The following is a 16,673-nucleotide window of genomic DNA, read 5'->3' as shown; positions in this document are numbered from 1 at the left end:
TATAAACAATCTGTTGAAACAATCCAGACATAAAATTACTGCCTTGATCAGTTTGTATCTCCTTAGGTAATCCAAATTAAGTAAAAAAATTTATAAGGGCCTTTGTCACAGTCTTAGCTTTTATATTCCTAAGTGGTACTGCCTCTGGAAACCTAGAAGAAGTACACATGATAGTCAACAAATACTGATAACCAGTTTTTGTCTTTGGTAATGGACCAACACAATCTACAATAACTTTAGAAAATGGTTCACCAAATGCTGGGATAGGTTGTAATGGAGCTACTGGTGTAACCTGATTTGGTTTACCCGCAATTTGACAAGTATGGCACGTTTTACAAAACATCGCCACATCTTTTCTTAGACCAGGCCAGTAAAAATGTTTTAAAATCTTGTCCACAGTTTTCCTTACCCCTTGATGTCCACCTAAAGGCACACTATGAGCTAAATTCAAAATCTCATTTCGATAAGCTTTTGGAACAACTACCTGGTAAACAACATTCCAATCCTCACTTGCAGGAATTGTAGGCGATCTCCACTTCCTCATCAACACTCCTTTTTCCAAGTAATATCCTACTGGCACCTTATCAATTTCACTATCTAGTAAAACCTGCTCTTTTAATTTTATAATCTCAGAGTCTCTATTCTGCTCTGCTATCATCTCCTTCCGAGACAAAGATAAATCTTTACAGTCAGACTTACTCCCAGAATCTTGTTCAAACAACGAAGATAAGAAAGTCTCTGACACATCCTCAAAACTCGAATCCTGAGTTGAACAGTCCTGAATAACAACCTCATTCTGCGCATCAATCTTTTTAGCCATAGCTCTAGTCACAACACAGGAAGAATCTGTGTTAGAATTCAACTCTGGTTCCTCTGACTCCATTGTCAAATGCACTTCAGGAAAAACTTGTCCACCTGCCAAGTCATTACCTAACAATAAAGAAATACCATTCACAGGTAAGCTATGCTGTAATCCTACTTTAACAAATCCTGTAACTAACCCTGACTTTAAATTTACTTTATGTAAATGTACAGGCATAAAATCACTTCCAACACCTCTTAAGTAATTTACCTCACCAGTATCAGACTCTTCATTAAACTTCAACACACTGTCTAACATCAATCACTGAGAAGCACCAGTATCCCTAAGGATTTTTATTGGCACCAGAGTAGATCCTTCCTTCAAGGATACAAACCCTTCAGTTACAAAATGATCATATCCCTTTCTAACTTGGTCAGACTCTAACAAAGCCTCATTTATGTTTATCAAACCCTGTAACTTTACAGGTTCTTCAGTATGTTGCACACAAGCATCTGGAACTGCTTCCTTCTCTTTCTTTTTCAATTTGAAACAGTTAGCTATTACATGGCCAGGCTTCTTACAATAGTTACAAGTAAGACCAAACTGTCTTTCCTTCACAGGCTTTCCTTTCTCATTAACTTTCTCATTAACCTCCGATTTAATTTCAAATTTATCTGGAGTCTCCGTGTTATTTTTCCTCTTAAAAATTCTGCCCTGAGGAAATTTGTTCTTATGGATCAAAACATACTCATCAGCTAATCTAGCACAGTCCTGCAATTTATCAGTATCCTTCTCATTTAAGTAGGTCCTTACTTCAACAGGAATGCTTCTTTTAAATTCCTCCATTAAAATCAGCTCTCTCAATGTATCATAGTCCCCATTTACATTTTTAGAAGAAACCCATCTCTCAAAACACATAGCTTTATCATAGGCAAATTCCACATAAGTTTTTTCCACAGACTTTTTCAAACTTCTGAATCTTTCCCTATATGCTTCTGGGACTAACTCATATGCGTTTAAAATATGACTCTTTACAATATCATAATCAAGAGCTTGTGCAGCTGTTAAAGCTGTGTAAACTTGTTGTGCTTTGCCTTTAATTACACTTTGTAACAACACTGACCATTTATCTTTCGGCCACTCTGACATCAGAGCAATAGTTTCAAAATGTTGAAAATACCTTTCCACTTCTGTTTCACTAAATGGAGGGACCAATTTAATTTCTTGACTAGCAACAAACGTTGTTTTAGAACCAGAAGACTGATTTCCTGTCCTTAATTCCTCCATTGCATATGCAAATTCTCTCTGCTTTTGTTCCGCCTCCAATTTACACCTCTCCAATTTCATTTGTTCGATTTGCAACTGCATCTCCAGATTACTTATTGGAAACGACTCTAAAATCGATTCATCAAAAACACCCGAATTCACATAGTGTGACGCGATTTTCCTCTGTATTACAGCCTTAGAAGTCGTCTGCAAAATACCTTTAAGTCGCAATCTACTAGCTAGCTCAAACACCTCAGTTTTTTTCGCCTTCGCCAACACCTCTGCAGCTGGCGAAGCCAGAAACTCATCAATATTCATTGCTGCCGAATACCACAACAAGCCAAACAAAAGAACCGAGTAATCCCCGTTTCCAAAACACCGATTTAAAAGTTAGCAAGCATGTAAACTCAAAAAATTCAATCCCGGACGAGCCCCCATATTTAATGTTACGTATTCAGGCAACAATAAATATATGAGTTCGGCAAGGGTTTCTTATAACAAACAACACGTTTATTAAACACCGAAAACAAACCCCCCAAAAGTAAACAAACACTACCGTAACCGGAAACAGCTGCTGAGCGGCTGTTCAAACAGTTCGTAAAGTGATATTCCAAAACAGTTCTTTAAAGTGATATTCCAAAACAGTTCTTAAAGTGATATTCCAAAACATTCTTAAAGTGATATTCCAAAACAGTTCTTAAAGTGATATTCCAAAACAGTTCTTAAAGTGATATTCCAAAACAGTTCTTAAAGTGATATTGCCAAAAGTTCGATATGCTCACAGTCCATTTAAAAGGAGAGACTTTACAGGACGATTTAAGTTCTCTTTCACGTCGCTTGCTTCGATTCCCGACGTCGAAATTCCCACGAAGAATTTACGAAACAGAACGGCTTAAAGGCACTGACCTTTCCTTCTCCACTACCTTCAATCCTTTCTAGTTAAACCTAGGGATTAACACGAAGATAGTCAACGAAATCCTTCCAAATAAGGATCAAACAAAGGTCGCCCCCGTTTCACCGTAGAAAGCGATTCTCCTCGATCTTTACTTCCAACCTTGAATCTTCACTCCCCTCTAATTCTCAAACTAACAGAATCATAAAGAACCTGTTGGCATTAACCTTTGAAACTTTAGGCATTAAATAAAAACTTCATCCTTCAACTAAACTGCGTCATCACTTCAAACACGCAGTGGCATGAAGTCAACTTGGCAAATCCAGCCACGAACTGCCCCTCCTCACAGGGTGGGGTCTACCTTTTATAACCTGTAAAAAAAAACCCGTCACATGATCTCTACTGGCGGGAAAATGACATCATTCCACCATCACAAGACCATCACCTCAAGTCCAGTACAGCTTCAACCCCAGTCACATGACAAGGGCACCACTGTCATGTGTCACGAGTATGTAACAGTAGCGATATCAAGCCGTCATCGACATAGAAATGCCTTTCCACAAACTTAACGGTGTCATCACCGGGCTCTTTGCAGCCCATAGATGGCCACGGCAGGTGATGGACTATTGCCGAAAGCGTGGACTTTCATCCAGTACTCAATGACTTTCTTGTTAATGTCATTGTCCTTGTACCATAAGAAACAGAGGAAATTGCGATGGTCCTCCTGTACTAAGAAGCAATGGAACATCTGCTGGATGTCTGCTAAGATTGCGACCTTCTCCTTCCAGAAGCGCAGCAGGACCCCGAGGAAGGTATTGTTGAGGTCGGGGCCTGTGAGGAGCACATCATTGAGGGAGATGCCAGCGCACTGAGCACTGGAGTCGAAGACCACCCTGATCTGATTGGGCTTTTGTGGGTGGTAAACCCCAAACGCTGGGAGGTACCAGCACTCCTCGCCTTCCCTCAGTGGCGGTGCTACTTCAGCATGTCCATTAGCTAAGATCTTCTCCATAAATGGTACATATTGTTGCTGCATCTCAGGTTTCCTTTTCAGGGTTTTTTGCAAGGATGTGAACCGCTTGACTGCCTGCTCTTTGTTGTTTGGCAAGCGCTGGCGTGGTTCTCTGAAAGGTAGTGGGGCGACCCAATTATTTGTTTAATCCCTGAAGACCTTGGTGTCCATTATTTTTAAGAAAATGGCATCTTGAGCTGATGGAGCAAGTTTATTATCATGCTCAGTTTGAGCGACGATTGACTGACCCAGCGTCTTGTCGGTTACTTTACATTTAATAAAGCCTTGTTGTGCTTCTTGATAGACATGAAACTTGTGCAGGCTTGAAAAATTGAATGGCGGCTGCTCTCTAGCACATTGGTCTTGAGTGTGTTAACTGTCGGTTTGTGTACATTGCCAAGGCACACCTCTCCTATCACCACCCAGCCCAGATCCGGGTGTTCCGCAAAGGGGGCGTCGTGTGGTCCATTGACCTGCTGCCTAACCTTGTGCACCCGAAGAACATCTCTTCCTAATAGCAGGAGTATTTCTGCTTTTGGATCCAGTTCTGCGATGTGGTGGAGATGTGGCTGGTGCAGCAGCGCGGTTAATCAAAATTTCATTGTACTCTAAGAGCGGAGGGAGACAGATGGCGACTTTACCATCCAGGGACTCGAGCTGGAAGTCTTCTGCCTTCCTTCCATAAGTTTCCACGCTGCCTGAGCAAGTTCTAAGGTAGTATGGGAACTGATTACTCTCAATGTTGAACAAGTCAAAGAACTCTGGACTGACTAGTGAGCGATTGCTCTGATCGTCCAGAATTACATAGGCTTTGATGGCCTTGTCTTTGACTCCCTTAGGGTACACCTTAGTGAGGCAGATCTTTGAACAAGAACGGCTTGACTGAGCTTGACCGCAAACTTCTGTGCAGCTCGAGCTGACAACAGTCGTCCTGGAGTGAACCTCTCCCTCCCCACCGTCCTGTTGTGAGGGTGAAGGAGCTTTGTCGGTTTGCGTTAACGGGCCGGGATGCATGGCCCCATCGTGATTAGTGCTATTACATTCCGGACACTTCACAGAGACCGTACACTCTCTAGCAAGGTGAGAGGTAGAGGAACAGCTTTTAAAACATATTTTTTTCTCCTTGAGAAGGGCCATCCTCTCTTCAAGGGGTTTTTCCCTAAACATTCTGCATTTTTTGAGGGGTGGGGTTTGTTGTGCAATGGACAATTCTTGCTAGGGTCATTGTTAGTTGTAAAGATTTCAGTTTTAAGCACTGAGACAGGTTTATTAATGTTGAAATTATTCAAAGTGGATTTAACTGGCTTGGTGTAAATTGTACTGCTTCCTTGACCCATGAGGCTAGGGTCGTTTCGCTTCTTCACCTCCCTGCACACAAACCTAGTGAAATACTCAAAGGGAGGAAATCGACCACCGTTCTCTTCCTTGTACTCTGAGCCAACAGACACCCACCTTTCCTGCAGCCCAAATGGAAGTTTGTCTACGATTTGTCTAATCCCATATGAAGTATCTATGTATGATATACCAGTTAAATAGCCATCTTCTTTGGCGCCTTGAATCTCCATGAGTAAATCTCCGAGCTCTCTTAACTTAGTGTGGTCCTTGGCTGACACCTTAGGAAAAGTTTCCAGACGTCGGAACAGTGCCGATTCAATAATTTCAGGGGCCGCATAGACCTCCCGAAGTCTATCCCATGCATTGCGTAAGGCTAGCTTGGGGGTTGTTGATGTACACTGAACGTATGTGTCTCACCTGTTCGCATGATTCTTTTCCCAGCCATTTCGCCATAAGATCCAACTCTTGGGTTGCTCTGAGCTGGATTCCGTCGATAGCATTGGCGAATGTGGAGTACCATGCACGGTAATTTTTAGGTTTATTGTCGAACTGGTATAGTCCTGAAGTGACGAGATCTCATCATGCTAAATACTGTGCCATGGGTTCAACTGCAAGTGGCACACTGGCTGGGGGAATATGTTGGCGGGTATATGACTGAGGGTGTACATTTATTATAGGATTTGCTGTTCTGAATTCAGCCTTTGCTGTATAGTGTCTCGGTGTAGTGTCAGCACTTCTAACTCTGACTCTATCCTTACCTTTTCCAACTGGTATTTTGCTTCTCTGGCAGCCACTTCCTTTTTCAATTTTGCTTCTTGTTTGGTGCACAACGCTCACACCTTGGCGGCTTCTGCCTTAGCTCTTGCATAGGCAGCCTTACTTGTTGATGCCCTACTGCCCCTGTCGCTGGATGGCAATGACATGATGCTGGATCGCGTGGTCATTGCAGCACTTGAAACACCTGATAATGCCGCCTTTTAACTGTAGAGTTCTCGCACAGGTGTAAAGAACTCTGAACTAAACACCAAGCTTAAACCAGTCACTGAGGAGGTCCCAGTAAGATTAAACATTTACTGTTCACTCTTCCACATTAACGTATGATGAAAACTATTGATAAAACAATACAAAATATATACAGTATTTGTTTTCTTCTTGATATCACATTTACATCATAAATACTTGCAAAAGTAAAACTACAACTACATTACATTAAAGTGCAACATACAGTCAATGTTTGTGTTAAATACACTTCAACACAAACTATCCGCAACTCTTTAAATAACAAAAACATAAACTTTATCAACCGTCATTACTTTTAACAGAATCAGCGTTAACATTTTGAATTCAACATATCGATTATCTCATGAACTTACGGCGTTGCTTCACTGATGTTTCTAGTGCGTAGAAAGAAAACTTTTCTCGCGCTGATCCTGCACACATGAGCCCCCTCCTTCCTGTTTCTCCAAACCGGTATTTTCCCACAAGACGCGGCGAAACCGGGAGTGACGTCATCGCATGCCGCGATATATCACAGACAATGAATTTACTTTAAACAATCTTAACTTTAACTAGAAAATGATAACAAACGAATTACTAAAGCAAAAATATAATAAACTAAACAAATGCCATAAAGGCAACACAGTGCCACTTCTAATCATCCAATGTGCCACCTCTAATCATCCAATGTGCCACCTCTAATCATCCAATGTGCCACCTCTAATCATCCAATGTGCCACCTCTAATCATCCAATGTGCCACTTCTAATCATCCAATGTGCCACTTCTAATCATCCAATGCGCCACTTCTAATCATCCAATGCGCCACTTCTAATCATCCAATGTGCCACCTCTAATCATCCAACGCGTCACTTCTAATCATCCAATGCGCCACTTCTAATCATCCAATGCGCCACTTCTAATCATCCAATGTGCCACTTCTAATCATCCAATGTGCCACCTCTAATCATCCAATGTGCCACCTCTAATCATCCAACGCGTCACTTCTAATCATCCAATGCGTCACTTCTAATCATCCAATGCGCCACTTCTAATCATCCAATGTGCCACCTCTAATCATCCAACGCGCCACTTCTAATCATCCAATGTGCCACCTCTAATCATCCAACGCGTCACTTCTAATCATCCAATGCGCCACTTCTAATCATCCAATGCGCCACTTCTAATCATCCAATGTGCCACTTCTAATCATCCAATGTGCCACCTCTAATCATCCAACGTGCCACCTCTAATCATCCAACGCGTCACTTCTAATCATCCAATGCGTCACTTCTAATCATCCAATGCGCCACTTCTAATCATCCAATGTGCCACCTCTAATCATCCAATGCGCCACTTCTAATCATCCAATGTGCCACCTCTAATCATCCAACGCGTCACTTCTAATCATCCAATGTGCCACTTCTAATCATCCAATGTGCCACCTCTAATCATCCAATGTGCCACCTCTAATCATCCAATGTGCCACCTCTAATCATCCAATGTGCCACCTCTAATCATCCAATGCGTCACTTCTAATCATCCAATGCGTCACTTCTAATCATCCAATGCGCCACTTCTAATCATCCAATGTGCCACCTCTAATCATCCAATGTGCCACCTCTAATCATCCAATGTGCCACCTCTAATCATCCAATGTGCCACCTCTAATCATCCAATGTGCCACCTCTAATCATCCAACGCGTCACTTCTAATCATCCAATGCGTCACTTCTAATCATCCAATGCGCCACTTCTAATCATCCAATGTGCCACCTCTAATCATCCAACGCGTCACTTCTAATCATCCAATGTGCCACTTCTAATCATCCAACGCGTCACTTCTAATCATCCAATGTGCCACCTCTAATCATCCAATGTGTCACTTCTAATCATCCAATGCGTCACTTCTAATCATCCAATGTGCCACTTCTAATCATCCAATGCGTCACTTCTAATCATCCAATGCGCCACTTCTAATCATCCAATGTGCCACTTCTAATCATCCAATGTGCCACTTTTGGCGCATGTGCCATAGGTTGGCCATCCCTGACCCACAGCATAACAGTAAAGATATGAACCAGGGCATTACACTCTTCCCCCAAACCCCCCACCACAAATAGTCCCCTGCAGCGTACATAACCACGTATCTTAATCACTTTACTAGACAATAGTTAAACAAAGGCTTAAACACAAAGCCCACTGGATCAATGTTCAGGGCAATCACATAGCATCCAACGAAATTGATCCAGGATGAAACCCCGCTGATTTCTTTGGCTGCATAAATCTCAGGAATACACACTCTGGTGATATTGAGGTGGCTCTCCCATCCTGGTTTGTGTGGATGCTGTGTACAACTCAGTGCCAAGAAACAACAGACTGCACTTTGCAGACGATTAAAGGAATTATATTCATGGAACTTACTTAACTAAAGGGTTAGGAAAGAAAAACACAAAAATGACCCATTATAATTAAACAGTGAAATTGTGCACATTTCCAGTGATAACTATTGCTTTTCACTGCAGAGCGTGCTGCAGCATTTTGAAATGTTCAAGTGTTTTTCATTGTCTATGTGCTGATGGTGCCACCTGTTCTCCTCACCGTACCCGTGTGAGCCTGGTTGGGAGGTAACTGCAGGCTAAACTGATCAAACTGTGCTTTATGCAGCTTACTCTTGCTCAATACCCACATACTAAAACCTTCTAGGAGAATTAAGTACAATTTAAGCTGAGAATGGACACCTTGGTGATTATATCCCTTCCCAGTCTTGTGGAATTGAGGTTAATGCTGAAACACTGCCTCACACTGGATGGAGTGAAACCTGGAATATTGTGTACTTATTTCTGAATTCCAGCATCAGCATATTTTTTTTCGAATAGCTCATGAGGGGAGCTGTAAGGTCCCATCTTAGCCTCGGATTCTATACACGTTGTCATGCTGTTACCTTTAATGGATTTTTGCCCGGTTTCATGAACTTTTCTGGGCAACACAATTGGACATGCAGGACATGTTTAAAAAAACTTAATGAAGATGAAATCAGTGAATCATCTTCTCTGTATTGGGTAACAGATGCACTTACCTCTGTGTACAGCTTCTCCCTGTATAGTTTGTGTATGACGGGGTCTATCTGATGTTGGTCTTGCAGTAGATTTTCCTTGGAGTCTAGCAGCTGTCTGCTGCTCCTGGCTGATATGGGACTGACGGATTTCTTGTCATCTTTACTCCGAGCCTTTTTGCTAGATTGCCGTTTCTATGGGAAAGATGGCACAATTTGGCAAAGCCTCATAAGTTTCTCTTTCACTCACATACAACCCTCAAATCTTTTCCCCTAATGGCACTGAAGGTCAATAGTGAGATAGCCTGCAACAAATTGTAAAGCGTCAGTAAACTTCAGAATAATCACTATATTCATGTGGCCTGTACAGATAAGTATCTGGACAAATGAGACTCCACCATGTTTATGATGAGGTACAACGCAAAGGTCTTGTCTCAGAGCTGGTTGTTGCTTGGTGCTGATGTAGTATGAATGTTACTTGTTGCTTATCAGTTTACTCTTAAATATGATCAAGATCAGGCTGAAAGTAGACATGGACTGCATGCTTTTCCCACTGAGAAAAAGGTAAATCTTCAACTAGACACAATAAGTCCATAAGATACAGGAGCAGAACTAGGCATTTGGCTCATTGAGTGCACTCCACCATTTCATCACGGCCTTCGCCCTGTATCCCTTTATACTTTGATTAATCAAGAATTTATCAACCTCTGCCTTAAATATATCCAATGAGTTGGCCTCCACAGCCACCTTTGGCAATGAATTCCACAGATTCACCACTCTCTAGCTAAAGAAATTCTTCTTCGTCTCCATTCTAAAAGGATGTCCCTCTATTCTGAGGGTGAGTCCTCTTGTCCTAGACTACCCCACCGTAAGAAAATCCTCTCCACATCCACACATTTCAACATTCAAAAAGGTTTCAATGAGACCTTGCGCTCCCCAATCTTCTCAATTCCTGTGAGTAGAGGCCCAGAGCCATCAAACGCTCCTCATGTGACAAGCCTTTCAATCCTGGAACCATTTTTGTGAACCTCATTTGAACCTTCTCCAATGTCTGTATACCCTATCTTGGATAAGGGCCCAAAGCTGCTCACAATGCTCCAAATGAGGCCTCACCAGTGTTTTATAAAGCCTTGCTTTTATATTCTAGTCCTCTTGAAATGAATACTAACATTGGAGGGAGGTTTGCTAATGCTACTTGGAAGAGTTTAAACTAGTTTTCCAGGGGCCTGGGAACCAGAACACCAGGTCAGTAAGGGAAGAATCGGACCAGAAGGCAGATGTCAGGGAAAATACTGAAAGGTAAAATCAAAATAACAAGTATGATGGGTTGGATATTTTAAAGTGTGTGTATTTTAACGCTAGGAGTGATGTTGGGGCCATTACTGAAATTTGGTTGAGAGAGGTGATTATTACAACAGACATAAAACGTTGGAGGAACCCAGCTGGCCAGGCAGCATCCATGGAAAGAGTAAACAATCGTTGTTTTGGAACGAGACCCTTCTTCAGGACCAGAAAGGAAGGGGAGAAATCACTAGTGATTAATAGTCAATAAGGTGGTTAAGAAGGCTTATGGAATGCTTGCTTTATTAATCGAGATAATGAGTTCAAAAGTGAAGAGATTATGTTGCAACTTTATAAAACTCTCGTTAGGCCAAATCTGGTGTATTGCCTACATTTCTGGTCACCTCACTATAGGAAGGATGTTGAAGTTTTGGAGAGGGTGCAGGTACCAGGATGCTGCCTGGTCTAGAGGGCACAAAAGGGTGAATAAACCTGTGCTGTTTTCTCTGGAGCGGTGGAGGCTGAGAGGAGATCTGATAAATATTCATAAGATTATGAGAGACACAGATAGAGTGGATATACAGCATCGGTTCCCAGGGTTGAAATATCTCATACCAATGGGCATGCAGTGAAGGTGAGAGGGGTGGGTTTTTGCTCAGAGAGTGCTGGATATCAGAAATATGCTAGCTGGTATGGTGTTAGAGGCAAATACATTAGAGGCTTTTAAGAGATGTGTGGATAGGCACATGGGTGTGAGGCAGATGGAGGGGCACGGCCATTGTGTAGGCAGGACGGATTGGTGTTTGGGTGTTTTTGATCTGCTTTTTAAATGTTTTGGCACAAAATTGTGGGCTGAATGGCCTGTTCCTGTGCTGTACTCTTCTGTGTTTAACATTGCAATTGCCTTCCTCACCACCGACTCAACCTGAGAATTTTCTTTCTAAAACTCCTGAATAAGGACTCCCAAGTCCCTTTGCAGCTCAGAACTTTGAATTTTCTCTCTAGAAAATAGCTTTTATTCTTCTACCGAAGTGCATGACCACATACTTCCCGACTGTGTTATGTCTGCCACTTCTTTGCCCAATCACTCTCTGCTTCTTCAAAACTACATGCCCCTCCACCTATCTTCCTATCGTAGACAAACTGCAACAAAGCCATCAATTCCATTACCTAACTCATTGACATATAACCTAAAAATAATCAGTCCCAACACAAACCCCTGTGAAACACCACGAGTCACTGACAGCCAACCAGAACATGCTCCCTTTGTTCCCACCCTTTGCCTCCTGCCAACCAGCCAATGCTTTATCCACGGTAGTATCTTTCCTGTAATACCATGGGCTCTTGTCAACGGCCTTCTGAAAATCCAAGTGTACAACAACCACTAATTCTCCTTTGTCTATCCTCTTCAAATAATTCCAACTGACTTGTCAGGCAAGACTTCCCCTTAAGGAAACCGTGCTGACTCCAGCCTATTTAATCATGTGCCTCTAAGTGCCCCAAGCCCGCATCCTTAAGATCTTCCCTCTGTCTCTCTCTCTCTCTCCTCTTGAAGAGTGGAGTAACATTTCCAATCCTCCACAACCATGCAAGAATCAGTTGTTTCTTGAAACATCATTACTAATGCCTCTACAATCTCATCAGCCACCTCTTCAGAACCCCAGGGTGTACACTAGTGGTTGCCAACCTTTTTAAGTCCAAGATCCCCTACCTCAGCCTTAGTGAAAGGCAAGATTGACCCACTAAATTGTTTAGAGAAAAAACAGCTAGGATTGTACTTCCAACTTGAGGCTCTTTATTTGGGCTAATTGTATTTGAATTACATGAGATGCTTTTGTCAAACTTTCAAATTAATTCAACCCAGAAAACACTGTAACTAGCATATCAAACAATACCTTTAATTCTGTTTCATTATTTAATTTTATTTCAACATGAAAAATAAATGAATAAATATTGATTGTTGCACTCAGTGTGATGACTGGGGCTGAATACTTTCTGCTAGTTCCCTGAAATTTGGCTCATAACTACAGACAGCCAGTCTGAGATCGCCTGTGAGGTGTCTGTCAGTAAGACAGCTCCTGTACTTGGATTTAATAATTTTCATCTGTGAAAATGCGATTTCACACAGATAAGTTGACCCGGAGTAGGCACTGACTTTCAGTGCACACGTGGTGAGATGAGGAAACTTCTCCCTGCTGACAAGCCCCCAAAAGTCACCGTCCCTTCATCACGCTTTAAGCTCGATGTCATTTTGCAAATCAACTATTTCCATTTCCGTATTACTTGGCACACCAAATACTTGCTGGAATTTGGTTGCTATCTGTTCTATATCGATCGGCAGAAATGCGTTTGAAATAAATGCAGCTATATCTTCCATGACATTTAACTCTCCAAAACGCCGATCAAACTCTATTGCCAGTTTGTCTAGATAAGCACAGTACTACTCAGGGCGAAAAGCATTTTTTTCCTTGATGGTCTGTAATATTTTCTCCAAGTTGGGAAAGTGTGTCAGCCTCCTGTTCTTTAAATTTGAAATCCAAACACCAAGCTTGGCCTCAAACGCATTTACTGAGCTTATCATGTGGGGCAGGTGTCGGTCTTTGCCCATGAGCTCGTTGTTCAGTGCGTTTAATTTCGCCGTTACATCTGTCAGAAACCCTAAATCTAGGAGCCACGCATCATCCGACAATTCTTCGTGCTCCACGTTTCTTGTCGACAGAAAAGTCTTTATCTCAGGCAGCAAGTCAACAAATTGCCGCAGCCCTTCGCCGCGACTCAACCACCGAACGTCAGCGTGAAGAATTGTGTCTCTGTACGCGGCATTGAGCTCATCCGACAACGCCCTGAAGCGCTTTTGCTCAAATCAAGTTTATCAGTTTGACCACCAATGTCATTACATGAGAAAAGTCCACAACCTTCCCAGCCAAGGGCTGCTGATGAATCACAGTGATAATCCAGGAAGTGGGGAAAATCAGGGTCATTACGGCACGGTGCTATAAAAGCCAATGTGCACATCACGCATTGCTGGGGCCCTATCAGTAGTAATTGCCACCAGTTTATGAATGGGGATGTCATGTTCACAGACATATTTTTTAAACTCATTATAAATATCCTCACCTCTCGTTCTCTCCTTTAATTGCAAAAGACTGAGGAAGTCCTCCTTTGTTGTAAAATCCTGGAAAGCCATTCGGACAAATACAACAAGCTGAACTGTTTGCATTACATCCAGGGATTCATCGAACTGTAGTGAAAAATATTCACAGAGTGACAACTCCTTTAATACTTGTCGATCCACGCCCTCTGACAGTGACTCTATCCTCCTCGTCACTGTTGCAGGGCCAAGCGGTATATTATTTATTGCCATTTTGATGTCGTCTTTGTTTTTAAAGTCATTAAAAACAGTCTCTGCGGTAATGGCCATTGCTTCCTTGAATAAATCGCCATCTGTAAAAGGCTTCTTGTGTTTAGACAAAAGGTGACTTACACGTAATGATGCTTCAATAACAGCCTTATTTTCAGCAGCATGTTTTGTGAAAAGTGATTGCTGGGCCTTCAACCCCGATTTCAGCTCCTCAGCTTTCTTGGCACGGATTGTGCTCTTTGAGTGGGTAAGTGTCTTTAAATTTCCGGTGGTTGGTGTTGTGGTGCCGCTCCAGATTCCCTCTTTTAGTCAGTGCTTGTGTTTGGTGGCACAACATACATACGGACTTGTCTTTCTTTCACCGAGGTAAATAGAAATTCTTCTTCCCATTCTGGATGGAATTTGTGCGTTTTTGCCTTCTTTCGTGAAGCCTCTGCCATGCTAGCTAGCTACCTTGCAGGATATCACCAGGGAGTGCCGTGTATTGATGTTTGTGACAGTCTGTACTTTTATCTAATCTGATTGGTCACTTTGATGCAGCACAAGCTACGCTGAGTAAATACAACAGTCACATGACGTCAGCACACCTGTGACGCACGACACTGGGCAGTGGAACAAGAGAAACACAATAACTAGGGAAAGCAACTAAGTGCGTGTTAAAAGCAACTCACATATGCGCTGTAAGGGTAAAATTTGCTTTTGCATCAAAAGGTTTATCAGGCATAATGTATTTGTAGTAACCTCTACTTTGAAAAAGGACCACTCGACAACTTCATGCCCAAAGGAACAACTTTATCTAGGACGGTAAAACTAATATCTAACATAGAGAGGTTTTCACGGAACGCGGTGCGTGGCGGAGGGGCCACACACATAGCACCGGGCAGAAAGAACGGAAGTAAAACCCCGCAACCCCAGAAACAACCTCGCTTTGCAAACAGCTTTCCGTACCGGGAGTATTGCTATATTACCATTATCCTAATTAGCATTACTTATTTTTATAATGCTCACATTACAACAGTATTTGTGTATTTATTTTCCATTTTTTTCGGGATCTATTGGGAAAGTCTCAAAGATCGATCGGTTGGCGACCACTAGTGTACACCACCTGGTTCAGGAGACATCGACCTTCAGACCTTCCAGTTTCTGAAGAACTTCCTCCCCAGTAATGGCAACTTCATACACTTCTGCCCCCCCGACACTCTTGAACATTAACATATTGCTAGTGTTTACCACATTGAAGACTGATGCAAAATACTTATTCAGTTCATCTGCCACTTCCTTGTTCCCCCATTTCTACCTCTTAAGCATCATTTTCCAACAGTCCAGTTCTAAGCTCTCTAATCAATTCCAGTCCATTGCACAACACACAATCCAAAATTGCTGCTCCTCTAGCGGGCTCAACCATGAACTGCTGTATAAAGCCATCTGACAGGCATTCTAAAAACTCCCCTCTTGGAATCAGAATCAGCTGACGTGAAATTTGTTATCTTAGCAGCAGCAGTTCAATGCAATACATAATCTAGCAGAGAAAAATAAGACAATAATAATAAATAAACAAGTAAATCAAATGCGGAAAAATAGAAATACTGTAGATTTAAAAAAAAGTGAGGTAGTGTCCAAGGGTTCAATGTCCATTTAGGAATCGGATGGCAGAGGGGAAGAAGCTGTTCCTGAATCACTGAGTGTGTGCGTCTTCAGACTTCTGTACCTCCTACCTAATGGTAACAGAGAGAAAAGGGCATGCCCTGGGAGCTGGAGGTCCTTAATAATGGACACTGCCTTTCTGAGACACCGCTCCCTGAAGATGTCCTGGGTACTTTGTAGGCCAGTACCCAAGATGGAGCTGACTAGATTTACAACCCTCTGCAGCTTCTTTCGATCCTGTACAGTAGCCCCCCCCCACCCCCACACATACCAGTCAGTGATGTAGCCTGTCAGAATGCTCTCCATGGTGCATCTATAGAAGTTTTTGAGTGTATTTGTTGACATGCCAAATCTCTTCAAACTCCTAATGAAGTATAGCTGCTGTCTTGCCTTCTTTATAACTATATCAATATGTTGGGACCAGGTTAGATCCTCAGAGATCTTGACACCCAGGAACTTGAAGCTGCTCACTCTCCACTTCTGATCCTTCTATGAGGATTGGTATGTGTTCCTTCATCTTACCCTCCCTGAAGTCCACAATCAGCTCTTTTGTCTTACTGACATTGAGTGCCAGGTTGTTGGTGTGACACTATTCCACTAGTTGGCATATCTCACTCCTGTACACCCTCTCGTCACCACCTGAGATTCTACCAACAATGGTTGCATCGTCAGCAAATTTATAGATGGTATTTGAGCTATGCCTAGCCACACAGTTGTGTGTATATAGAGAGTAGAGCAGTGGGCTAAGCACTCACCCCTGAGGTGCACCAGTGTTGATCATCTGTGAGGAGGAGATGTTATCACCAATCTGCACAGATTGTGATCTTCCGGTTAGGAAGTCGAGGATCCAATTGCAGATGGAGGTACAGAGGCCCAGGTTCTGCAACTTCTCAATCAGGATTGTGGGAATGATGGTATTAAATGCTGAGCTACAGTCAATGAACAGCATCCTGACGTAGGTGTTTGTGTTGTCTAGGTGGTCTAAAGCCATATGGAGAGAGATTGAGATTGCGTCTGCCGTTGACCGATTG

The 16,673-nt window shown here is 42.4% G+C and overlaps 1 protein-coding gene across 1 annotated transcript in view; it reads right to left on the bottom strand.

Moving 5' to 3' along the window:
• Positions 1-16,673, bottom strand: part of mycbpap (mycbp associated protein) — a 399,570-nt gene that overhangs the window by 95,528 nt on the left and 287,369 nt on the right. Inside the window, exon 18 of the mRNA XM_059949031.1 lies at positions 9,381-9,551. Coding sequence (XP_059805014.1) covers positions 9,381-9,551 — 171 coding nt within the window. The remainder of the gene's footprint in view (positions 1-9,380; positions 9,552-16,673) is intronic.

Source organism: Hypanus sabinus, chromosome 23 (genome assembly GCF_030144855.1).
Source record: "Hypanus sabinus isolate sHypSab1 chromosome 23, sHypSab1.hap1, whole genome shotgun sequence".
NCBI lineage: Eukaryota > Metazoa > Chordata > Chondrichthyes > Myliobatiformes > Dasyatidae > Hypanus > Hypanus sabinus.
The sequence above is the reverse complement of the archived record's forward strand: the minus strand, read 5'-3'. Positions and strand labels throughout refer to the sequence as shown.